This window comes from Antedon mediterranea, chromosome 2 (assembly GCF_964355755.1).
Source record: "Antedon mediterranea chromosome 2, ecAntMedi1.1, whole genome shotgun sequence".
In the NCBI taxonomy this organism is placed as follows: Eukaryota; Metazoa; Echinodermata; class Crinoidea; order Comatulida; family Antedonidae; genus Antedon; species Antedon mediterranea.
The window spans coordinates 296,882-323,660 of record NC_092671.1 but is presented as its reverse complement, the minus strand read 5'-3'; the positions used below and the strand labels follow the sequence as shown (position 1 = coordinate 323,660).

The 26,779-nt window shown below is 33.9% G+C and overlaps 2 protein-coding genes across 5 annotated transcripts in view; one reads left to right on the top strand and one right to left on the bottom strand.

Moving 5' to 3' along the window:
• The window catches only part of LOC140039958 (atrial natriuretic peptide receptor 1-like), a 207,977-nt gene that overhangs the window by 45,623 nt on the left and 135,575 nt on the right, over positions 1 to 26,779 (bottom strand). For all 4 annotated transcript variants that reach the window (XM_072085547.1, XM_072085545.1, XM_072085543.1 and 1 more), the window contains exons 2-3: positions 21,846 to 22,147; positions 1,307 to 1,442 (exon numbers count right to left, since the gene is read on the bottom strand). In XM_072085547.1, the coding sequence (XP_071941648.1) occupies positions 1,307 to 1,442; positions 21,846 to 22,147 (438 nt within the window). The remainder of the gene's footprint in view (positions 1 to 1,306; positions 1,443 to 21,845; positions 22,148 to 26,779) is intronic.
• On the top strand, positions 10,673 to 13,281 carry LOC140039942 (uncharacterized). The gene is made up of 3 exons (XM_072085538.1): positions 10,673 to 10,691; positions 11,096 to 11,694; positions 13,210 to 13,281. The coding sequence occupies exons 1-3, from the start codon at positions 10,673 to 10,675 to the stop codon at positions 13,279 to 13,281; spliced, it is 690 nt and encodes a 229-aa protein (XP_071941639.1).

Genomic DNA, 26,779 nt, shown 5'->3' with positions numbered 1-26,779 from the left:
TTATTAAGGAGTGTTCTTCAATTTGCTTGCTACAAACTCAACTTTGGAACTTGTAGTAATAAGTAAAAAACAATCAATGTCAAATATAGTTGACAAATTAACTCGTTTTTACAAATGTCATTAATGATAAGTGTTATTTTGTCACGCACAAAATAAAGACGGCCATTGTGGAGGTATTATCAATATTATTATAAAAAAGAGTCCCTGACATAATCTAAACGTAAGATATTCATTGTTTATTCTTAAGATGATTATCGGTTAATGGAAATAACGTAATGTTCATCCATCACCTTTTAATATTAAATGATTAAAATGTCAAATTAAAGACATAATGATTAATACGACGCGAAATGTATTAAAAACCAGACATCCTGCGGGGACCAGTGCCATGAATGTTTCCATCTGTATTCTTTTGATCGCTGAAGACTGCACACACACAATAAAGAGCCCAAAAACGGTATCTACGTTTTTGGGCTCACAAAACACAACGTGTTACAGCAATGAATTTATAATATGTTACAATATAGAATCTAAAATATGGAGCATGTGAGATTGTACTGTATATAATGTTGTGTCAGCTTGCTTCATTGACTATTTAGAAGTCCCAGACGTTTCGAACACAGACGACAATATGAAAGTTTGATAATAACTAATGGAATCTTTCGGTATAGTTTTGTTACAAACACACACAGGATGACTTGTTCACATTCCTTCATCTAACACATTTTATGAACATGTTTCTTAAACAGGCCTACATTCGTATCACACGACAATTGATATAAGGAATATTATTTATAGTAACTACATCTAGTAGAAGCATGAAAATATATTATTTTTTACAATTTAATGACTACTTTGGTGTAAAAAAGTAATAATATAATGCGATGTTGAATTATCAAAAGCGTCGACAAAGGTGTTAGCAATTGCTGGTAAGGCGATTAGCTGGTGATTTGCTAAATGATGCGTAAGTTGAAATTACCAGAAGTTGTTGCAATAGGGTCAAAAATACTAGAGCAATGCGACTACAATTGAAATATTATTTGTCATTAAAATGTCTGAGTTTGATATCATAACATTAATAAATATATATTAAGGCGTGTTCTTTGTGATGGTTTAGTTAGAACACGTGTTCGGTATAGAAAATCATCATAGTTTCCGAAAATCAACTGATATTTTTTATTGTCCAGTTTTGGTGCATTAGAATTATCTGAGACATATGTGATACGTATGGAACGCCATATGTGCCAAACTATTCTTATTTTATTAATTTTTAAGTATGTCCCAAATATTTGTCTTTTAATTATACCTTCAAATGTCCTGTTCCACATTCGTTTAGTTATCTCTTCTCCATCAGTTGCTTTGTACCCCGCATTTAAAGTTTCATTTAGAGCAATTGCGTACAGAAGCACGGCATCATGGAAAGCGACCACAAAACTGTTGACCTGTAAAAACAAAAATGAGTTGAAAATAACTTCTATTAGTTCATACATTGTCATACAATAAATTCGTGGTAATATGTCAAAGAGGTTTATTCGAGTACAAACATGTGGAAACGTATAACTATGAGGATAAGTGATTAATTGAAAATAAATTAATTTATTTTGTTAGTGCCTATCGCAAATAAGACTAATTATATAAATAAAAAACACCTAATTATTGTACACATACATTATACATTATACATTATATTGTACACATACATTATACAGATTGACCATAATTATTGTACACATACATTATACAGATTGACGAACTTTGCAATTAAAAGCGTCTGATAACAACGTTTATTTGAGTAGCGCCCCCTGTCGTACTACGATATTAGTACCATTTGTATAATATTATTCTTAGGATAACATTGCCAAATGGTAATTTTACATGGAAAATCGAATGAAATCACATTTATTTCCCCAATGAATTATACATTCACCAAAGGGATTTGAAAAGATAGGAAACCTTATATGTAGAAATTATCTAGACAGGTGGCTTGGAATTCTACAGTATCAAATAATCCAATAGCTCTTGAACCGTCAACATGGAAGAAATCGATAGATAGTTTCGTATATTAGTCTTATCCACTCAGAGAGCAATAACTAGACTTACTAAGCAATATTTACAACAACCTCATCACTTCCCTTAACTGTCGTGAATGATCTACCTCACTAAGCACTGGGCTACCATTCTCAATAACACACATCGTTTCCTATGAAATCTGGGCGCAGTGTGAAGTGTGGTTGGTCGGTAAACACTAACTTGATCACGCGATTGCAGCCATGTATATGGCCTTTTTTATCCTTACTATACACTAGACTAAAAGTCTTCATTGCATATTGACAAATACAAATGAATCGATGAATGATAAGATGAATTATAAACGAAAAATATAGAATTAAGTTTACGAACTTTATATAAACATGTATAATAGTTAAGATACTAAGATAAGCTATTTTTTTTTTACTTGACCGCAAACGAATACAAAATTTGGTCTTAAGAGGCTAAAAACTCCTTGAAAATAATGTACGTACAGACAGATGGATACGGATAAAAAGCAACTGAACTCGACATTATATTGAAAGCAAACATTATACCATTGACATGGAATGAAGAATTTGATGGATTAAGAAAAATGGGTTTCTACATCAAATCCGTTTACATTTGTTTAAAGGACGAAGTCTGCCTGATTTGTTACTAATTGTTTAAGGTCGCAAACATAAACTGATTACAAATGAAGATGACACAGTATTCTTAGTGGTGTAAGATTTGTCGCTATAAAAGGTGGTAATAAAGGAAATGATCAACTTCACCTGCTGTAATGTTTTCAAATTAAACAACGGAGAGCTACTTAGAAACCTGATAACAACTCCAGAATGTCAAACATGTATATGATCCCCAGTATATGTCATGGAGATCACGACGTATTATGTTGTACTACTGTCAGGTTTTTAATGAACAATAACTGATTGACATAAATAATCACCAATATTCATATTTAGTATGTTTTATTGATACTGTAACATTTCAATATCATTTTAGTGGTGTTCAATATAGATACTGTACCAGTAAACATTTTAACTATAATTAATAACTAAAATATAATAGTTAATTATATCTCAACCGTAATAGTAGTAGTAAATAACGATTATTTTATTTACCTGACGTTTCGAAAACTATCAGTTGGCTTTCTCAATTTTAATAGATCTCTATAATTAATAACTGTTTACAATGAAGAATTTTGATTCAAAAATAAATTATTTTTCCATGTATAATTTTCATGATATTATTGTTGTTACAATTGGTAATATTATTAGTAGATTGAAATGATAACATCGTTAATCATCGAATGATTGTGGTTTATTAGTTTTAATATAATAAATGACAAGTAATATTATTATATGGCATCAACAGCTGGCTATACATATCGACGCATAGTGAAAAACAAGTGTTCAAAATATTAATTTTATATTATAATATTTATAAGGCCTGGGAAATTGACACGAATATTTAAAGAGCATGGATGGCATGAACAAAACATTTAGCAAACTAGTCATTTAACGCCAATATTTATTTTATAGTCTGACCTTCAAAAATAAAGTTTAAAAGTCAATGTCATGATCATAAAGAAACTGGGGCGTGTCGGAGAAACAATAATCATAAATAAATAAGACAAACGAAAATCACCCAGCTTATCTGACCGTTAAATTATGATTAACCTTATGCGTGTGTTTACGCAATATGAGGTTAATCTACAAATGCCATGCTGCTTTTCTGCAACCAATACCTCGAGCAATTTGTTGTTTTCAAGTCTGTTATGTTCTTAAGAAATTCTGAATTTTAATGTTCGACGAGATATTATTTTGACCTTTTCGTGCATTAACCGTGTATACCTGTGTATCTCAACGTTTACATTTCCTTTGTACAATCACAACATTATCTTGCATTCATTAAGGCACTACATTCATACAGCAACACATAGTAAAGTACTTTCCTAGATTGTGAAGGATATGTTTATGTTTCATTACAAATGGTATTCAGAGTCTCTCCTAAAATTATATATCACCAGGTTTTAAAAGTGTATGACTTAAAGTCTATCGAAACGGGCGATAAGCTATTCTAAATACGGAAACTAAAGCTTGGTTCCCACTAGAACAACGAGTGGACAAAAGAACGACGAGAACTAATCGCCCACTTTAAGATTATATTAAAGACACCTTCCCTACAATTTGTGACGTTTTGTAAAAATAATACATATATATTACTTTAAAAACATTACACCAGGTCATTCCTTGTCTTAAATGTACGTTTTATGGTAAATTATGATAAAAAGTGAGAAACAATGCACTACCTAAGTAGCTCGCGGCGACTGACCTCTCGTAGGCCTAGCCTAGCTGCTAGGCTTAGTTTTGTAGGCCTGGCTGGTAAACATCGGTAACGTACGAACATCGTACGCTAGCTATATACCTAGCCTGACGTTGTATAGTTGCTGCATTAATTCTCTTTCTATTTTTGCCAGACTCCGATTTGGGGAAGACCCGGTATTTTCGCTGAAAAGTTAGGAGTCTTCCATTTGTTTTGGCCTCACGATCAATCGAAAGTGGGTGAATTACAGAAGAAAAACAGAAATATCAATCCGCGCGCAATGCATTTTGGGATTTATAGTGGGCCGCTTTAATTATTGGAATCGACTTCATATTAATATTTCATATTTTTAACCATTTAAAGACGAAAAAAGTTATCGCAATAGGACATTATAGTATTATTTTTACATTAAATATAGTTTGTGATCCTTAAAATAGATCTGAAAAACGCAGGGAAGGTGAAGGTGCTGCTACGCAGCTGTTCTAAAAACACAGTAACGGTCAAGTTGTTGAAACACGACTGAAACGCGTCTCCGACGCATGAAATAGATATGAAAATTGTCCATGGTGGTCACACGGGGATTCTCAGGTTGTATTTTGACAGTGTTTGTATGTTTAAAAATTGCAATAAAACAATGCAATGAATAATACCAATTTCAGCTTAAACATACACACATACAGTAAACGTAATGTTATTTATCATCGATTTTATAGAATGGGCCTATAAAGTATTTTTGTAAATGCTTGACTGAATGCTGTCCAAAACTCTATAAACTTGCAATAAATTAAGGACATTTATATCTCTATGTTGATAACTTTATTATACTCCGAATTCCTAAAATAAATCAAACAATTTTACTGTTTTATTTTTCAACAAGGCAGGAATAGTAATTGAGGTTCGTGCGCTCGTTCAACATCGGATCCACGGGTACAACAAGGTTTGTGCGCGGAGCCTGAGGTTCGTGCGCTCGTTCAACATCGGATCCACGGGTACAACAAGGTTTGTGCGCGGAGCCTGAGGTTTGTGCGCTCGTTCAACATCGGATCCACGGGTACAACAAGGTTTGTGCGCGGAGCCTGAGGTTCGTGCGCTCGTTCAACATTGGATGCACACACAGTTGTTATTATTGTAGTTCTATTTATGGTGGCACAGTAAGGTATAAAGGAAGTACATTAAAACTATAGTGCAGTATTTCAACAACTGAATAATTAGAATATAGAAACTCTATATGGAAACTATAAAAACAAATTGGGTTGATATTATGTGGCTTATTTTCAACTGTAGTATTGTTCGAATTCTAATTTTATATGAGCATCTTGTGGTCTACTAAACCTTTAACTTGAAATATAATTGGTTTTTTAGTAACAATGTGTGATAATACTACACCAACATATATAATCACAACACAACCACTTGTACCAGTATACGTAGTTTGCTTAAATACTTGTTGGTATATTTCAAAGTGATTAATATTAAAGTAATTATTTATAGAGTATTGTTTTGATTATTCATGTTAATCATAAATAATTACCATATTCAATAATTTAATATATTGAATGGAATAATATAATTATAATAATAATATAGGCCTATTTATATATTTAATGGCCGTTTATTGCACTATTGAAAATAGTTGAAATAATCATAATCCTAATTATAGGCCTATAAATATATCAATAATAGAATTTCACAATAATACCTTTATTATTATTATCCGTCTTATTATTCTATAACATCAAATATTGAAAGAAAACCTCATTTTCTTTTAATATTGACGGATTATATAGATACTTTTCTCCAAGGTTTTAAAGGATCAAACTTCATTTATAAAGATAGGATAGTAGCTACATCATTTGCAATTCAGACAAAGAAGACAGTAATACATTATGTACGGATACTATACGATTTAAATTAAATGTCTGAGACAAAATTACTTTTGCTTCCTTTTGAGGTACACGATACATAATAGTTTCATGTTACATGTCAATACAGTATGAATATTATTTGCAATGATATTATGAAAATATATCCATATGAAAATGTATAGGCATAAATAAATAAACTTAACTACACCGCAGCACGCCCATGATGTTGTCATGGCCTACAACATGAATAGATGCTACATTTTCCATCAATCCAACACTACCACTATAATACATAACCTGTACTACTGTCAACATTCTTTCAAAACACTCTCAGCACATTAGAGGGAAGGCTATAGCGCAACACCAACCAATTAATAATAATAATAATATAGGCCCTAATCAACAACAAAACAATCGGCTTACATAAGCCTACAAGCTAATTATTTTCTCTCTGAAAAGTGTGTATTGTGAATAATACATGAACAGTACATCCATAACGTAATCTATAGTACCATTTTATATCAGAAGGGTCTCATCACCAAAGCTACATATCAAAATAACATAATCCACAAAAAAACCCCGAAGTGTACCATAACAACGGATACAGACCAACAAGTCTGCATCATCCACTAACGTAACGAATCAATCACTGACGTCATAATTCATTACTATCACGTAACGTCTGCTTAACTACTCAACGTAACAAATTTCATTAATAAATATAACATGGTTTTACCGATACGTATTAAGAATAAAACACGTTATATTTTTGGACTTGTTTGTCTGTCATTTGTGAATTGTTGTCGATGTTTTTCTGTCGTTTACCCCATTTTTATCCGTATAAGAGAATTGTCTGATGGGCACACAAACACAAATTGGCAAGGTCAGGAAAAATGTACACACGAATCTGGGTTCTATCGAAATAAAATTGAAGACTTTTATTGAATCGTATAAAAAGTTATGACTATGTTCTAGTAATATTAGAATAATTATGATGTAGATATATATTTTCAGCAATTTTAACAACTAATCCAAAGCAATTTATAAGATCGCATACGACGGAATTACACGGGTGCCAGTGACTCCTCAACATTAAGACGTTTGTTGACGTCATTAGCAATCATTAACAACAGTGACCAATCATATCACTTACATACTCTGAAATAAATGTTTACTGTTCCTATTCAATGAAAACATGAGGAAGAAGTGAAGAAATTAAAACAAATACTTATGTAATGTTATAATCATATGAGCAGCGATAAATGGTTCTGAAATAAATTCGTTGTGTGATGTGCGTTTGAGGTCCTACCTTAACATGTTTATTCAATTTTAATAAAGATTTAATTACTTCTAAACAAATATATTATTTGTTAAAGTTTAAGAGATCGAGAGAGTGAAAAATGTGTTGTGGCACATAATTTATAGTACAAACAGACCTCAAAAAATAATTTTTACTAAACAATTACAAAAACCAACCAATAATAACATTATTATCTATACGCAAACATTTAGTGTTGAGTTAAGTTGAACATATTATTATTGTTTACTTTGTTTTGTGTGTCGCATAAATTAAAATCGGAAACGATTCCTATTTCGGCTAACAACCTCATTTTGTAAGTCGTATTTTCATTTACATAGGAAAATCTAACCAAACTGTCTGAAACCCGATAAATAATAGACTTTAAAACCACATCGGCAAGAGGATAATGAATCATTTGGACACATTTGTAATTTCAATTTAAGCTATTAAAGGGATCGTGTAGGTAAAATATTTCGTAGATACAGGCTAATAAAACGTAACCAAAACCCAACGACAACGGAGAAAATGCGTCAGCTGCTCATATATTTTATTATTCACCTGGTTTTATAGTGTCCACGTTTATACTGTGATTTGATATAATATACATAACATCCAGTGTGTGAGACGTACGGTACATTGCTAAAAGTGGGCTTATTCTTAAAAGTGGGCTTATTCTTGAGTCGTGATACCGATACGTTATCGTATAGCACAACTCCAAAGGCTAAAAATAGCCCAAATAGATATTTTATTGTATGAAAATCATATAAGCATGATTAAACATATCCAATTGTATATTATTTTTTCTGATAAAACATAAACAAATAATGACAATATTTACTCTTACATATTCTAAATGCAATATATCATCGATGAATAATAAAGTAGTATGCTATTGTAATTCTATATTCATATTTCATGTTCTTATCAATAGAGAATCATATTGCAGTAGAAATTAAATTAAAAGTAGCATACAATATGTATTCATTGAATTTGAGACAATACCAAATACACGAACAAATCAATTCTAAAACGTCTCAATTGAAACAATGTCTGGAATCGGCAAATTGTATTGCATAATGTACATTTATTAGATTAAGATAATTTTATTTAAACAAATAAAATATAAAAAATTGAATTTGGTGGATTTATATAAAATCAGAAAGGTACAATAAAATATGTACCCAGTCATGACGTAATGACGTACGCGCAACACTTGGGGCGATCCGTCGCTTGTGACTGGTAAAATTACTTGCGTTTACATTTTGGTTATGAATGGGAACCGACCCACAAACATTTCTTCTTGAATATTTTTGTGTGGATATAAATGCACAATTGATTTATCATTAATAAACCAATTTCAGAAATGATATCCTTGTTATAACTGGCCTTGATCAAATCATACTAACATCATCATTAATACTATTACAAATACAGTAGTTTAATATTCGTTAAGAAATTAATTTGAAAGTCAAATATAATTATTCACAAACGACAACACATCACATTAAAAAATAAGGTTATGTAATTCGATTTTCTATAATAATTATATTAAAGTTAAAGGTAAACAACGTGGTCATAAAACAAAAATACGTGAAACAAATTAATCCAATATCTTATGGCCAGAAAAAAACCAACCAAATTTCGCTTTTATACTGTGTTCGCGATCGTAATGTTTTAATACACGTATTTTCTAAATAAAAGAGTTACTCAGCCGAAATGACATGGCCACCTTGACGTCACACCTTGTAGGCTACTTTCGAATGGTAGCAAGGAATCACAATGTGTTATGCTATCAGTTCATTACAACCCCAATGACCGTTCTCTCCTGGTTGCCATTACGAGCCTTATCGTCTCCAACGTTAAATAGTATGCCTAGAATAATCTAGGCTTTGATTAGCACAAGTACATCGATCGTCTCCAACGTTAAATAGTATGCGGCCTAGAATCTAGGCTTTGATTAGCACAAGTACATCGATCGTCTCCAACGTTAAATAGTATGCCTAGAATAATCTAGGCTTTGATTAGCACAGGTGCATCGATGTCTCCAACGTTAAATAGTATGCCTAGAATAATTTAGGCTTTGATTAGCACAGGTGCATCGATCGTCTCCAACGTTAAATAGTATGCCTAGAATAATCTAGGCTTTGATTAGCACAAGTGCATCGATCGTCTCCAACGTTAAATAGTATACGGCCTAGAATAATCTAGGCTTTGATTAGCACAAGTGCATCGATCGTCTCCAACGTTAAATAGTGTGCCTAGAATAATCTAGGCTTTGCTTACCACAAGTGCATCGAACAACCAGCCCTATTTCAAATCAATATCCATAAAAGTGTGATCGGATATGCTATATATTTTTTAGTAATTGAACCATACCTATTTCGTATACAATTCCTAGTATAGTGTATTGGTTATGTCGATATATTAAAGTGAATAAGAGCGCCCTATTTATTCATAAAACTGATATATTTGTAGTAACCTCTACCGCTCAACTTTCACCAGCGTCCATTACATACTTGTACATAAAACAACATTGATCGTGTTATGTTACACATATTTTAATTTTAGCAAGAAATGTGCACTAAACAACTTTTTAGATTAATTTTATATGTAAAGAGAGAGATGGCGATAAGCAACATTATTGAAGAGCCTAATAATTATAATGTCTACCGCCCTCTCTAGGCTTAAACAAACACTTAACCGTAACTTAACTTAAATAAGGTATACACATATTTGCAAGATAAACAATGTTTTTTGTTGTATGTGGTATTAAATCTTCATTTTACGATGGCACGAAATATGTAAATAAAAAATACGATGACATAACAATGGGAATCGATAATTGAAGATAAATCCCAGAGGATAGCAGAGAACACATAATAGTCGCATTAGTTGACCATCCAAACCTTTAAATGGATCCCATCATTGGCGGCTGTTACTCAATCAACCACTTTATTATCTATCTACACTAACAGTCACTATGTGTAATTACCGTTGCTTTTATTTGTAGCTCTAATTGCTTTTCCCGAGATGCTATGATAAATTGCATAAATGTTTTTATTTCTCGCGCATATCGTCTAATTTCGATCACGATAGTCACACGTTTGGATGGCAACAGAATTATCGCTAAGTTGAAAAAAAAGTGTGAAGCATGATGCGTAAAGGATTCAAATGTACATAACTCGTGCTGTAACAATTAAAACCACACGTGCCTAGCAACAAGATTTGTTTAAAGTGATTATTTATTGTTATTTTCATAGTTTTAAAATAAGTGTAATGTAGGTAAGGATTAAGATATAAAACAGTTTAGGGTAATGATACATCTTGGATTGCCTCATTATTTGGTTAAAACCATTTTGATTTTCTGTTGCTAATTTTAAATCAAATGTCAATCAGTCCCTATACTAACACTCACTATACTAACAGTCCCTATACTAACAGTCCCTATACTAACAGTCCCTATACTAACAGTCCCTATACTAACAGTCCCTATACTAACATTCCCTATACTAACACTCCCTATACTAACAGTCCCTATACTAAACACTCCCTATACAAACACTCCCTATCCTAACAGTCCCTATACTAACACTCACTATACTAACAGTCCCTATACTAACAGTCCCTATACTAACACTCACTATACTAACAGTCCCTATACTAACGGTCCCTATACTAACAGTCCCTATACTAACAGTCCCTATACTAACAGTCCCTATACTAACATTCCCTATACTAACACTCACTATACTAACATTCCCTATACTAACACTCACTATACTAACAGTCCCTATACTAACACTCCCTATACTAACAGTCCCTATACTAACATTCCCTATACTAACACTCACTATACTAACACTCGCTATACTAACAGTCCCTATACTAACAGTCCCTATACTAACAGTCCCTATACTAACAGTCCCTATACTAACACTCCCTATACTAACACTCCCTATACTAACAGTCCCTATACTAACACTCACTATACTAACAGTCCCTATACTAACAGTCCCTATACTAACACTCACTATACTAACAGTCCCTATACTAACGGTCCCTATACTAACAGTCCCTATACTAACAGTCCCTATACTAACAGTCCCTATACTAACATTCCCTATACAAACACTCCCTATACTAACAGTCCCTATACTAACAGTCCCTATACTAACGGTCCCTATACTAACAGTCCCTATACTAACAGTCCCTATACTAACAGTCCCTATACTAACATTCCCTATACTAACACTCACTATACTAACATTCCCTATACTAACACTCACTATACTAACAGTCCCTATACTAACACTCCCTATACTAACAGTCCCTATACTAACATTCCCTATACTAACACTCACTATACTAAAACTCCCTATACTAACAGTCCCTATACTAACACTCCCTATACTAACAGTCCCTATACTAACAGTCCCTATACTAACAGTCCCTATACTAACACTCCCTATACTAACAGTCCCTATACTAAACACTCCCTATACTAAACACTCCCTATACAAACACTCCCTATCCTAACAGTCCCTATACTAACACTCACTATACTAACAGTCCCTATACTAACAGTACCTATACTAACAGTCCCTATACTAACGGTCCCTATACTAACAGTCCCTATACTAACACTCACTATACTAACAGTCCCTATACTAACAGTCCCTATACTAACATTCCCTATACTAACAGTCCCTATACTAACAGTCCCTATACTAACACTTCCTATACTAACACTCACTATACTAACAGTCCCTATACTAACACTCACTATACTAACAGTCCCTATACTAACACTCCCTATACTAACACTCACTATACTAACAGTCCCTATACTAACAGTCCCTATACTAAGAGTCCCTATACTAACACTCCCTATACTAACAGTCCCTATACTAACAGTCCCTATACTAAGAGTCCCTATACTAACACTCCCTATACTAACAGTCCCTATACTAACAGTCCCTATACTAAGAGTCCCTATACTAACAGTCCCTATACTAACACTCCCTATACTAACAGTCCCTATACTAACAGTCCCTATACTAAGAGTCCCTATACTAACACTCCCTATACTAACAGTCCCTATACTAACATTCCCTATACTAACAGTCCCTATACTAACACTCCCTATACTAACACTCCCTATACTAACAGTCCCTATACTAAGAGTCCCTATACTAACACTCCCTATACAAACACTCCCTATCCTAACAGTCCCTATACTAACAGTCACTATACTAACACTCACTATACTAACAGTCCCTATACTAACACTCCCTATACTAACAGTCCCTATACTAACACTCCCTATACTAACAGTCCCTATACTAACACTCCCTATACTAACAGTCCCTATACTAACAGTCCCTATACTAAGAGTCCCTATACTAACACTCCCTATACAAACACTCCCTATCCTAACAGTCCCTATACTAACAGTCCCTATTTACTAACAGTCCCTATACTAACACTCGCTATACTAACAGTCCCTATACTAACAGTCCCTATTTACTAACAGTCCCTATATTAACACTCACTATACTAACAGTCCATATACTAACACTCCCTATACTAACACTCACTATACTAACAGTCCCTATACTAACAGTCCCTATTTACTAACAGTCCCTATACTAACAGTCCCTATACTAAGGTTGTGTTTATGAACATTTAAAGTATCTGGATATGCCAGAGGTCTCTCCTGACAAGGCTAAATCAAACTTCTCAATACCGTTTACAGACTTCTAGTTATCCGGCTACTCATGGCCTTATTTTCAGCCTGATGTGCATGATTATCTCATAAAATACATTGTTTAATCCAGCAAGGTCGCTTTCAACTCCCCCGAGGACAAGCCAACCCTCCAAATTTGCCGGGCTGAGGTTGGTCCGGATAACCCAGGTGGTAGTACTCAAAAAAGCCATTAAGGGTCGTTAAAGTATGATTAATGACCCCAAAAGATGACAAGTTATCCGGTTACTTGCTGTTCATAAACGGGCCCTAAGAGTCTCTATACTAACAGCCCTATACTGACAGTCCCTACTAACACTCCATATTATACTAACAGTCCCTATACTAACAGTCCCTACCAACACTCCCTATACTAACATTCCCTATAATAACGCTCCCTATACTAACAGTCCCTATACTAACAGTCCCTATACTAACAGTCCCTATACTAACAGTCCCTATACTAACACTAATAGTCCCTACAGTGGTAAGAAAGGTAAGGCTATATTGACACGTCGACATTAAACACAATAGAAAGCGGCTAATATTACAATGTTTCATAAAATTGATGAAAAAAAAAGTGCTGGGTTAAATGCTTGCTAATTATCGATGATATGACGTTGCTAATTTAAGTGGAAATGTAATATAAGTTGTGCTAAATGGATCAAATCATTCGACACACATAACGACCATTAACTTCACCCCTAAGGTGTCTGTAAACGTTCATTCCCCGGTGGAATGTTTTAAGTGGGGTAACTTAATCATGCTACCGTTAAAAGACAAGTGCACACATCTGTTTCAAATTGCAGTATAATAACGATATTGTGGATGCAACTATACAATGTTGGTAAAACCGGTATACATCTGGTATGGCCATAAATGCAGTTTTATATGGCCACATTTCACTCGCACACGCACACCACCACGAATGAAACTCGCGTGGTTTGGTCGTATCGACTGAATTCACCATCACAAGTCACACGGTCATAAGAACAGATCGTCACGAATGAAACAAACTTATAACCACCCATGGGATGAAACTTACTTTTAAAACCAACAAGACGTGAAGTTACTTTTTTATTCCGTTTGTTTTATCGCAAAGTATCCCCTACGTTGTGCTAAATCTCGGTTCCCTGAACGCCACACACGGGCGTAAGCGCAACGCAAATAATCATTTGACCAATGACGACGACGAGATTGATGACGATCCATCGCGGCGATTGGTCAAATTACTTGCGCTTATGTTCTTGCGTTGAGTGCATAATGGGAACCCAGTTATTATCGTAACATTGTAACAATTAAGTAAGAACTCTTAGAATCGAATCATAGAAGATCAACATCGTGGGTTTGATTCCCCTTAGGAACAGTTTGCATATTTTATCCGCTCACGTTCTCATTATACGTAATGAGTACATTTTCACGTCAGATTGGATACAATTTACAACCGTCTTTAATCTAACCTAACCATGATGGAATGTTGATACATTATCGATAAAATGAATAATTAGACGATGAAAATCTATTAATTACTAATTTGTATTTCATTTAAATTGATATCATAACTGTACACAAAACATTGTTTAACATATTAGATAATGGATATTTATTATTATATATTTTCTACAAAGTTTACCCGATAACAGGAGCGATATGAAAATTGTCTAAAACGAATCATACTGGCATAATGACTTTGAGTTAAAGTTTCCCTGAAATCATACGGTCGGGTATTTATTTTTATATCGGAAATGATGAACCAGCGGTGGTCGTGTACGATTGACAAACGTATACGAATAATTTCACAATGTACACATGTCGAATGTGTAGTGAAAATGATAAGGCAACGTCTTAATGTTGTTTGTCTACTTGTCGTCATCATTGTCAAATTATAGAGAGTGATACGAGACTCTCTCAGGGGACGAAAATCTCCATAATAATTTAATGAAGCTAAAAGGCATACTTGAATGAATGTGACCGTTCTTGTTTAGTTATTGTATACAAAAATGTTTATATTTTATACCGAAAAAAAAAATATCCCTGGAAAAATTATAACGAACTGTACAAATATAATAATAATATTATATGTTGTTTAGTTTAACTAGAATCAATTCGTTGTCATTACATTTACCTCTAATGTTACTAGGCATACATGCTTTATTTTAACCAGCAGTTGAACACTGCTATGCCTAACTTTGCTTAAGAACATGAATTCAATAAGTAAAGCATATATCCTTTATACCGTTATGTTAAATATAAATACTTTGTCGAAAAGATATTCACGAATGATCGTGTGCATTATACGTCAATATTCCCTTGTAATGAGGAAAGACAAATTAAAAGTAAATATCGACAAATGAATTAACATTGCGAAATGAAACTTTTGCATAATTATTCAATTTAGATGATATAGTAGAATACATTAGGTCGTTCTGAAAACAGCTAGCTAGCTAGAAAGATTGACCCTTTGACCAGCTGACCACCACAGCTAGTTGTGTATGGGTAATTGGAATCGATATAAAACACACTCATATTTCCCAAGAGTTGGCAACAACCAATAACTGTTGAAATATGAATTACTTAAATATTGAACATGTTTGATAGAAGATGCCCATTTAGAAAACGTTCGTTGTGAAGCCTTAGTGTCAGAAGATGTTGTATCCCATGTGGAACGACGCGTCGACGCGACGGTTTTTCACATGGTAGTTGTGTGGAGCAAACATAATTTGTTTTCAAATTACTAATCATATTCTAACTATTTTTTTTTAGAATACATTTTACGATTTTTGATTTAATAATTATGCAACGGGCGTGTGTCAACTATTCAATCCCGACTGTTAATAAAGATGCATACGTCTCCTTTACCACATTAAGCACTGGCAACGTTCATTTTAAAACATACGTATATTGCTGACAAAGGAACCGATAATAACCTTAGATACATGTAATATTGAAATCGGCTATTTCATTTGTCCCTCCAGAAGTTTGAAATTAAATTGTAGCTTTACGAAGCTGTATGCCATTAAAACACGTAATAATATATCGTTATAGAATGTCTTTCCCGTCACAAGATGTTCAACTATTTACCATTTTAATTTCGGTGTCGACAACTTGGGGATACGAATAATAGGAATAATCGCATTACATGGTACAAGATAAATTAAAAGACTGCCTTCTGCAATCCCCAAGGAAATAGATGTATGACAATCAATTTCAGATGACATTAAAAGAAAACAAAAGATAAGCTCGACAAGGACAGAGAAAAAGTAGGATTGGATAGAAACGACACTATTCGCACACAGCATTACTACACGTTGTACGCTCGGCGTTTATTAAATTAATAGATTTTCTGAGGATGTTTATAGTGACCGATTTGGCTTGCAAAAACAGGAGGCTTAAAGTTTTTTCTACATATACTCGCTGGTGGCGCTATACTAACATTCCTTTGTAGAGTATTAGTGCGGTACCTATACATTCTTAGAGTAGGCCTATTCTGTTCTACTACTCTAATTCTTACTAGAGTGTGTACTCTAATCCTTACTGAGTATATCATTTCATGGTAAGCCTGCTCTAATCCATACAGTTACATTAAATGTTATAACCAATTTATTTAGCTGGACTGGTGTAATAACATTCAAAGACGCTATAAAAAAAAGGACAACTTAGGAAATTTAATGTTAGCAAACAAATTCTTATACTGTTCTACAAGTCGACCATACTTGGTGTTATATATCTTTTTGTAGAATTATCTGGGAGGCTTGTTTAAATGGAAAAGGAACTATTAAGTAAAATTTCCAGAAGGGCCGGGCGGGTTATTGGAGTTGATGTATCCGTATTTAATTTTTAACTATGACGCAGGTGTTCTCTCCTTGGTAAAACGTATACTCTCTCAAACAGACTCCCCCCCCCCCACCTCCATAAGGAATACACTTTCCTTCCATCTAATATTTGTATCCGTCTGCCTCGAAGCCGTACTAAACGCTACAATAAATCATTTGTCCCACAGTCTTTTGTCACCTATAACAAAATTGTCCAACACTAACTCATGGAGAGAACACATGGGTCGTAGACTTTTTGATATTTTATATGTGATTTTATATTGATTTGTATTTGGTATGTATATTTGCTACTATCTCTGTAGTGTATATAAGAGGAATTTCTGATGTATGTTTTTATATATTGGACCAAATAAAGAATAATCATAATAATAATATTTCTCTCTTGCAAGAAATTAATTGATAATTTAATGTAATCAAACATTAATGAACTGTTATTTATAGCTATCTTCAAATAATCTGTTTTAATGGACATGCAGTACTTGGTGTTTTATTTACCAACACGATGAACACTGGCTTGTGCTTGTATGTGACGTGTCTATTACTTGTAGGTGACCTGTCTATTACTTTTATGTGACCTGTCTATTCATTTTATGTGACGTGTCTATTACTTGTAGGTGACCTGTCTTATACTCATAGGTGACCTGTCTTATACTTGTAGGTGATCTGTCTTATACTTGTAGGTGACCTGTCTATTGCTTGTAGGTGACCTGTCTATTACTAGTAGGTGACCTGTCTATTACTTTTATGTGGCCTGTCTATTATTAGGCTACTTGTAGGTGACCTGTCTATTACTTGTAGGTGACCTGTCTATTAGGCTACTTGTAGGTGACCTGTCTATTACTTGTAGGTGACCTGTCTATTAGGCTACTTGTAGGTGACCTGTCTATTACTTGTAGGTGACCTGTCTATTTCTTGTAGGTGACCTGTCTTATACTTGTTGGTGACCTGTCTTATACTTTTAGGTGACCTGGCTTATACTTATAGGTGACCTGTCTTATACTTGTAGGTGACATGTCTTATACTTGTAGGTGACCTGTCTATTACTTGTAGGTGACCTGTCTATTACTTGTAGGTGACCTGTCTATTGCTTGTAGGTGACCTGTCTTATACTTGTTGGTGACCTGTCTTATACTTTTAGGTGACCTGTCTTATACTTGTAGGTGACATGTCTTATACTTGTAGGTGACCTGTCTATTGCTTGTAGGTGACCTGTCTATTACTAGTAGGTGACCTGTCTATTACTTTTATGTGGCCTGTCTATTATTAGGCTACTTGTAGGTGACCTGTCTATTACTTGTAGGTGACCTGTCTATTAGGCTACTTGTAGGTGACCTGTCTATTACTTGTAGGTGACCTGTCTATTGCTTGTAGGTGACCTGTCTATTACTTGTAGGTGACCTGTCTATTACTTGTAGGTGACCTGTCTATTACTTTTATGTGACGTGTCTATTACTTGTAGGTGACCTGTATATTTTTTTATGTGACCTGTCTATTACTTTATGTGACCTGTCTATTACTTGTAGGTGACCTGTCTATTACTTTTATGTGACCTGTCTATTACTTGTAGGTGACCTGTCTTATACTCATAGGTGACCTGCCTTATACTTGTAGGTGATCTGTCTATTACTTGTAGGTGACCTGTCTTATACTTGTAGGTGACCTGTCTATTATTTTTATGTGGCGTGTCTATTATTTTTATGTGGCGTGTCTATTACTTTTATGTGACCTGTCTTATACTTGTAGGTGACCTGTCTTATACTCATAGGTGACCTGCCTTATACTTGTAGGTGATCTGTCTATTACTTGTAGGTGACCTGTCTTATACTTGTAGGTGACCTGTCTATTATTTTTATGTGGCGTGTCTATTATTTTTATGTGGCGTGTCTATTATTTTTATGTGGCGTGTCTATTACTTTTATGTGACCTGTCTTATACTTGTAGGTGACCTGTCTTATACTCATAGGTGACCTGCCTTATACTTGTAGGTGATCTGTCTTATACTTGTAGGTGACCTGTCTATTATTTTTATGTGGCGTGTCTATTATTTTTATGTGACGTGTCTATTACTTGTAGGTGACCTGTATATTTTTTTATGTGACCTGTCTATTACTTGTAGGTGACCTGTCTTATACTTGTAGGTGACCTGTCTATTATTTTTATGTGGCGTGTCTATTATTTTTATGTGACGTGTCTATTACTTGTAGGTGACCTGTCTTATACTTGATGAAGCTCATTCTGTTTATTTCTTGCTTTTCAGAAAATAGTATGTGCAATGCTGATTCAACTTTTTTTGCATTGAATTCCATTAACATATTAAAAACTACTTCTTTTAAAATGTTATTTGCTTGAAAGCAACTGATCAATATCTAACACACAGGAAACATAAAGACGAAATTAAAGAAACAATGTATCAAAGTTGATTATACTTGATGTGCCATAATTACTTTCAATTTAATTAATATTGATTATTAGATGTTATTGTAATTGGACTACACGTTTTGCCTCGATTTATCCTTGAGAAAAAGAAAAAAAAAACAGACAAATACAGTATCATTTCCGTCGCCACATTAATAAAGCGATTCTTGAATAACTTTCACGTCATTCTTTTCTTAAGTGCAGCATGGGACAAATTCTTTAAAAAAATTAGTATGACAAACTACGACATTTTCATTGACGTTAATTTATGATATTCTTCTTATATCGTTTGCAATTAAGTTAGTTATAAGTAATTGATTACGTCATCAGTATGACGATTATTTAAAATACAAGGCGACGGCGCAACGGACCGGCATTCATCATTCTTCTAAACGAACGTATAATTGAAAAGCACTCTGAAATTCAAATGAATATGTTGTATATAATAGGTTGACAGACAATTAAGAATGAGGTTCAGCGATACGATATTTAGTTTGAAAATTTATAATAATGTGAGCGACCATGGAGCACAAAACTGTCTGTTTTTCACTATTATCGACAATAATTTAACTGACGTTAAACATCCAGTATTACTACAACAGCAACAAAATAGCCTCTCTTAATTGCTAGTCTGGTAATTATTTTTTTCGTGGATAGCATAATTACCGTGATGATCGTGACATGCGCTGTTGATATATTTGACCATCAGTACTCTCTCTCGCCCACTGGGATGAGAGGTTAAGCCGTTGATCGTGCATGCATACACTAAGTATAAATCATCGTTGATTAATATCCATAACATGCATTATTACGGGCGTTTATTTATGTAAAAGTTTAAATGAATTAGATGGATTAAAACCGTACAATATAGGCTTAAGTATAATAACATTATTTTAAATTCTTTATTGTTATAGGCTTAATTTCTGCCGGAGGAATACAATACAATTACTGACTAAGGAATGAATGCTAATTTTTGTATTGTACCTATATTTTACAAAGAAATATATTAATAATTTTACTTTTATATTCAAATGGGTAATCATGTTATGAATATTTAGGCTATAATTTATAGCAGATATATGGATAAAACTCAATTGTGAATATATGTATGTTTTTGCGATTGGAAAGACCTAATTCTATTATGACTGTTTTTTCCTGACATAGTTTTCTTTCAATAACTTTGGTAGTTTTTCACCTACTTTGCAATTGTTTAAATCAAGAGGGTGAATATTAAGTACGTGCTAAGTACCGTTATCAATTTGACAACAAACTTACTTCCAATTGCAACAATGACATTATTTTTTGCGTGGATAGCACAGAAAAAATAAATTTATAATTAATACCGGTACGTAAAATAACAGCGGGCGAATGCTAATAATGTTTATGAAAAATGTGCCTTTTATTTTATCATTTATGTAAAAACGACGGGTGATTATGTTGTAATGATAACTATGTTGATTTTTTAAAATAATTTTGTTTACACCAAGAGCAAGTTTAAGGGAGACAAAATAAAGAATGTGCTACTTAATGTGATTTTCTACATTGACAACGTAATACGTTCCGTAAAGCTTAACACGGCAATTAATATTACTTACTAAATGTCCGCAGGTTTATGTTTTTACTTGTCAACGCACTCATTTCCATCAATGCTATATACATTAGTAGAGTTTTACTATATGTCAACCCAACTTATACTAGTATATAATATACGAAACCCAAAGCAGCAGACGTACATCGGACGCTATGAATATATGGATATCAACGAGCCGCTCAAGAAGATATTTCCGTTCTAAACCCTAATCCAGAAGATTTAACAGTTCTTGTGACTTGAATATTAACTGCACAAAACAGTTCTTCACATTTGTTCAGACTACTTTTTTTTAGATGAAGAAAGAAATGTTATAACAAATTAATCCGGGATGCGCTCACCAATACTATTCCACCCGATTCCCAGTGCTGTATCTCCGCATACTATCTATTTTCGAAGTAGGCCTATCATAATGAATATTTGGCATCTACAGCATCTCAATTATATCACATTTGGTGCCTGTTAATATTCCTATGATACTTCAGAAATAGATACATTACCGAAAATCGGTTGAATATTTCCTAGTATTTGATCACACTTTGTTGTCAACTTTCATACTACCACTACAACGCAATCGTGCTTGGTTTCCACTAGGACGCAAGGACGTAGACGCAACGCAAGCGAGTTGACCAATCACACACGACTGTTCGAATAATCCATCGGTTGAGATTGGTCAAATCACTTTGCGTTGCGTTACGTCCTGGCTTAATATGAATGACAGTAATTACAATAATAAACACAAATATACCTCTTGATTGTGCTTCTCAAAACTGTATCCATATTGAGTCAAAGCATGTTCCTTAACTTTTGTAGAAAAGTCCATGTATTCTGGAGAGGTTGGCTTCCTTAAGGTAAGGGTCATCATTGCTTTATAAGCTTCTTTAGCTTCTTCGTCACGACTATCACCTCGTTTCCAACCGGAATCACCGAAGTAGTCACTGTCAAATAGTTGGATGTTGAAAAACGCGTATTCTCCTGTCGTCATACCCATCTCATGTGCCTTTAGCATTATGGCACGAATGGCATCGTTGTTAGCACACATTACCACGACTGAAAGCAATAAAGAATATACTTGTTATATAGTTGTTATACTTCCAAAATGCTGTATAGCTTAATTGCTGCCAAGGTACCGTTGGTTATTGGTATTGTATGATGATGATGATGATAATAATAAACTAATACTATTTATAGTTACATTATTTAAACTACATCTACCATACATCTGGTTCTTTGTTTCTTTTATAAATACTTATATATATAATGTATTGTATCTGCTAATTCTAATTGATATAACATGATGATGATTTTGAATTATCAAAACAGTTTTCAGTACTTGTGTCATTTCAGTGTACATTCTCAATAATTATTATAACACAGAATAGAATCGACATTTAAGTCTAAAAAATATAGCGTGCTTATTGACTATTCAACGAGGCAAATTACGAAATTAAAACCGAATAGTATTAATTACAACATCATCCTCGTGCGTATGCGTCTACAGTGGACAATTGAGTGGACATAACCGACCAATGGATGGATATTGAATCAATCAAGTGGGTTCACTCATGTGGCCAACATAATGAATGAAGCTAAATATAGATTGAGTACTGTAAAAAAGTTATGAAGTCCGCTATACGAGTTTAAACCAATCTTGCCTGACAAATACAATGTTGTAAAGTATATCTCTATAAATTCAAAGACATGAAACAATTAGATTCATACTCTATACCCTGTCATATCATATGTACTACTTCATGCCCTTAGATTCAGTAAACATGCGACACTAATAGGTTTACCATTGGCTAGTATCATCACCACACAATCAAACCAATATCACTGAGATACCTTCTGTCTGCTGGACAATAATCACCTTACTCATAATTGACCCCATCGTTGTTAGAGTTGTTTGTTTGAGTGCTTTCTTTATTTCTTTATATGCTGGTGTTAAAGTGGAGCTACACTCAGACTTTCTCAAGCTTATATTATGTTTAAAGTATGTTTAATTGAAAGTGGTTACATAACAAAAACTGGCAAAAAATGACAACATTTTCCAAAAACTAATTTCTAAAAAATCGGTCAAAAAATAGTGTTTTTTAGTACATTACACTTTTTCAGTAACTTAGGGGTTATTAGTTTACAATACGTCAATCAGTACCTGATTTTGAAACACAATGGTTTGTAATGTAAACTCTTTACTATATTTTATGTTTATTTTTATATACCTCTTTATCAACTCAAACCTATGATACTGTAGGACAATTTAATACAGTACCTATATTACCATGTTGGTAATGATTTTTATTTTATATTTTTGCAAATAGTTTAAGAACCTGTATCCGTCATATAATGGGTGTCACGAAACCTAAGACCACGAAAGCTAAGATCCCCTAAGACCTAAGATCACGAAAGCTAAGACCCAAGAACTAAGATTACAAATTCTAAGATATACTACAGCTTAAAAACAATACTTGTTTATCCATACATAATTTTAAACATAGTAGATTTCATTTATTACCATAAATATAATTAAATACTACCGCAAAACATAAATAAACTCACGTTATTTTCGCCCGTTGAGTAAATGTATATTTTTTCTTTACAACAAACAAACTTGACGGGTTGTTTGTTAGTATATATTTACTCCATTGTGTTGGTTCAGAGGATGTTTTTCTTTCGCACCTGCCTTTCTTGTATTTTGACTCCAAATGTGTTAACTAACTTTATCCTGAATACCACACTTTAAAATTAGGACTTATAAGTACTTTCAGAATGAGAAACACATAAAAACAAATAAATAAATCCTTTAAATTGATGATTTTACAGACGTGTTTCTTTGTATACTGTAACTCCTCATGCTCAATGTTTTTGTTTCTATGGAGCGCCAAAAGGGCAACAATAATAGTAGAAGTATAAAAACAGAAAGAAAACGAAACAAAACAAGGCCAACAGCCATTAAGTCGCGTGCTACAATGCATAGTGATACCGGACAGACAGACCGACAGACAGACCGACAGACAGACAGACAGACCGACCGACATAGTGAACTATACTGACCGAAATTACTGAACATGTTTAAAAATGTTGAAATGTTTAAAAACATTAATATTTTTTTAATTTACACGTGCGTAGCCTGTCACTTTCGACGTGCTCGTATAACGTAATTTCGAGTTGAAAAGTAAGTCAAGAAAACAGAAATCGGGCAAAAAGAATGCGCAATAACATTTAACGCGCAGTGCGCGCGCAAAAATATGCGCACTCATGGCAATTTTGTAAACGCTTAAAATTGCCTGAAATGTACTCTTATTTCATCGAAAATAAATTTTGAAAATGTTAAGCGCGCGTACGCATGCGTTACATGCGCTACGCACGTAATTGTATTGCCATTTGATGATTTATGCCCTGAGATTTATTAGTACCAAATTTTATTTAATTGTGATTCATGGTTGTTAAGATATGATTACAAACGTGATTTCGTTAAATCGTGCGTAGACCGCGTAATTTTTTATTGCGCACCGTGAAAACATAACCACATCGATTCCTGGCCTTAAGGAATATTCTGTGAAAAATTGACTTAGCTAGATTAAACTGATATCAAGATAAGGTCAGAAAGCGATAAAACGCATAGTGATACCGGACCGACAGACAGACCGACAGACAGACAGACAGACAGACAGACAGACAGACCGACCAACCGACCGACATAGTGAACTATAGAGTCGCTTCCACGCGACTAAAAACTAATATTATCATGATTTTTAAATTAAATTTTATTTGCGAGTATTTATTTCTTCGTACTAGCATGATTTATATACTATTACTATTATCATTACAATTTTTATTTTACATTGTTCCATCCACACTGTAGATGGTCTCCACAGAGTTTTCAGCTCTTTTGACGTTCCATAGAAACAAAAACATTGAACATGGGGTAGGCCTACTGTACTGTTAGGCTAGTCATGCGAAATTCGCAAACAGTATGTGTGCGAGAAAAACGTCTGTAAAATCATCAATTTAAAAATGTATTTGTTACTTTTTATGTGATTCTTTTTCATAAAAGTGCTAATTCTAAGGTGTGGTATTCATATTCATGTTGGGAGTTAAAATACAAGGCAGGTGCGAAAGATAAATATTTGTAATCTTAGTTCTTGGGTCTTAGCTTTCGTGATCTTAGGTCTTAGGGGGTCTTAGCTTTCGTGGTCTTAGGTTTCGTGACACCCGTCATAGAATGTATTGTTTTGATGTATTATGTTAAATTGGATGCACCACTTCTGTGTGTGCCACCGATGCAAAGGTGTCATTTCCTAATAAATTATTTATTATTAATACGTCGCGAAACGTGTTACACTTACAGACTGACGCGTTTTAGTCGCCGGTGAACGCGTTGGTGAAATGTCTCCTCTTTTTGGTAAATTATTTGTCGAAAAATAGCGAATACATTTTATATACACAATTGATACGATTTGTTTAGGCCCAAGTAATATTCCGATGAAAATGTAATTAACATGTAACATCATGATTTGCACTGTACAACAACAGCATAACAATCTTAATCAAATTGCCTATTAATTTTAAGCTAGGCCTAGCTAAGCCTTCTACTCAGCCTAGCTAGCTAGGCTTGAATTCATGTCTAGACCTATGTATTCATGGGTTCGAAAATGCTTGGTCGTTCCGCCCCCATTATCGTTCCTGGGTTTTCTCGCACATTAAGAATTGTGAAACACAAAATCCTCTACAAAACAAGACTGGTATTGCTCAGAATAGTAAAGAGGGATGTGGAAGCTTAGCCTGACTGAAAAGCAACTATTCAGGCACCCTATCATGGCCCATGGGTAGGCCGAGGTTGGGTGCCAGAACAAACTTCACTGCTGTAAGGCTATCAGCCTAGCTAGAGGCCAAGCAGCATCGGTACATATACCTACTAGGCCTAGACTCTAGTAGGCCTAGCTTTATTGAATATATAGCCCCCTCGTTGTGGGGGTGGAGGGGGGGGGGGGTATTAAGAAGTGTCTATTTACGCCAAATTGCGCAATGTATACGCGATAAAAATACCAGAAATAGAAAGATCTGGAAACATTACGTTAAAAAACATTTAAATTTTATTTTTAGTGAAGAAATTAATTTGTTATGATTATTCAAATATACCCCTCTTGTGCATGTAAAAGAATAGGAATTTACAAGGTATTCCCCCAAAAACACAAAAAGGGGTGATTTTCAAGAAAATCATAGTCATTGAAAAAAATTTCAACAAAATATGAAGTATGAAGGATGATACTTTTAAATAATAGTTGAAATGTATGAAAAATAGCAATTTTCTGGGTGTAGCTCCACTTTAATTCTCGAAAAGAATGATTAATCAATAACATTTTATGTTTGAATCTTTCATGACCATGCTTAAGAAGTGTCTCGAGGTTAACTTGTATGACTCAAGAATTCCAAAACACATCATCAGTACGTAGGCATATAACTTCACAATCTTTATTAGAATTCTATTATATTGGTATCTTAATAATAACGCTAACAAGGTCATGAGTTAATTTGCAGAAGTGGTGCTTAGTTCAACTGCTTTATGGATACATAAACATGGCCATAATGACTGTAATGTAATCTTTTATCTTTTGTTCGTCGCGTTACGCCACAATGTTATAATGAAATTCCCGTTAGTGGCTACTCATCGATCAAACA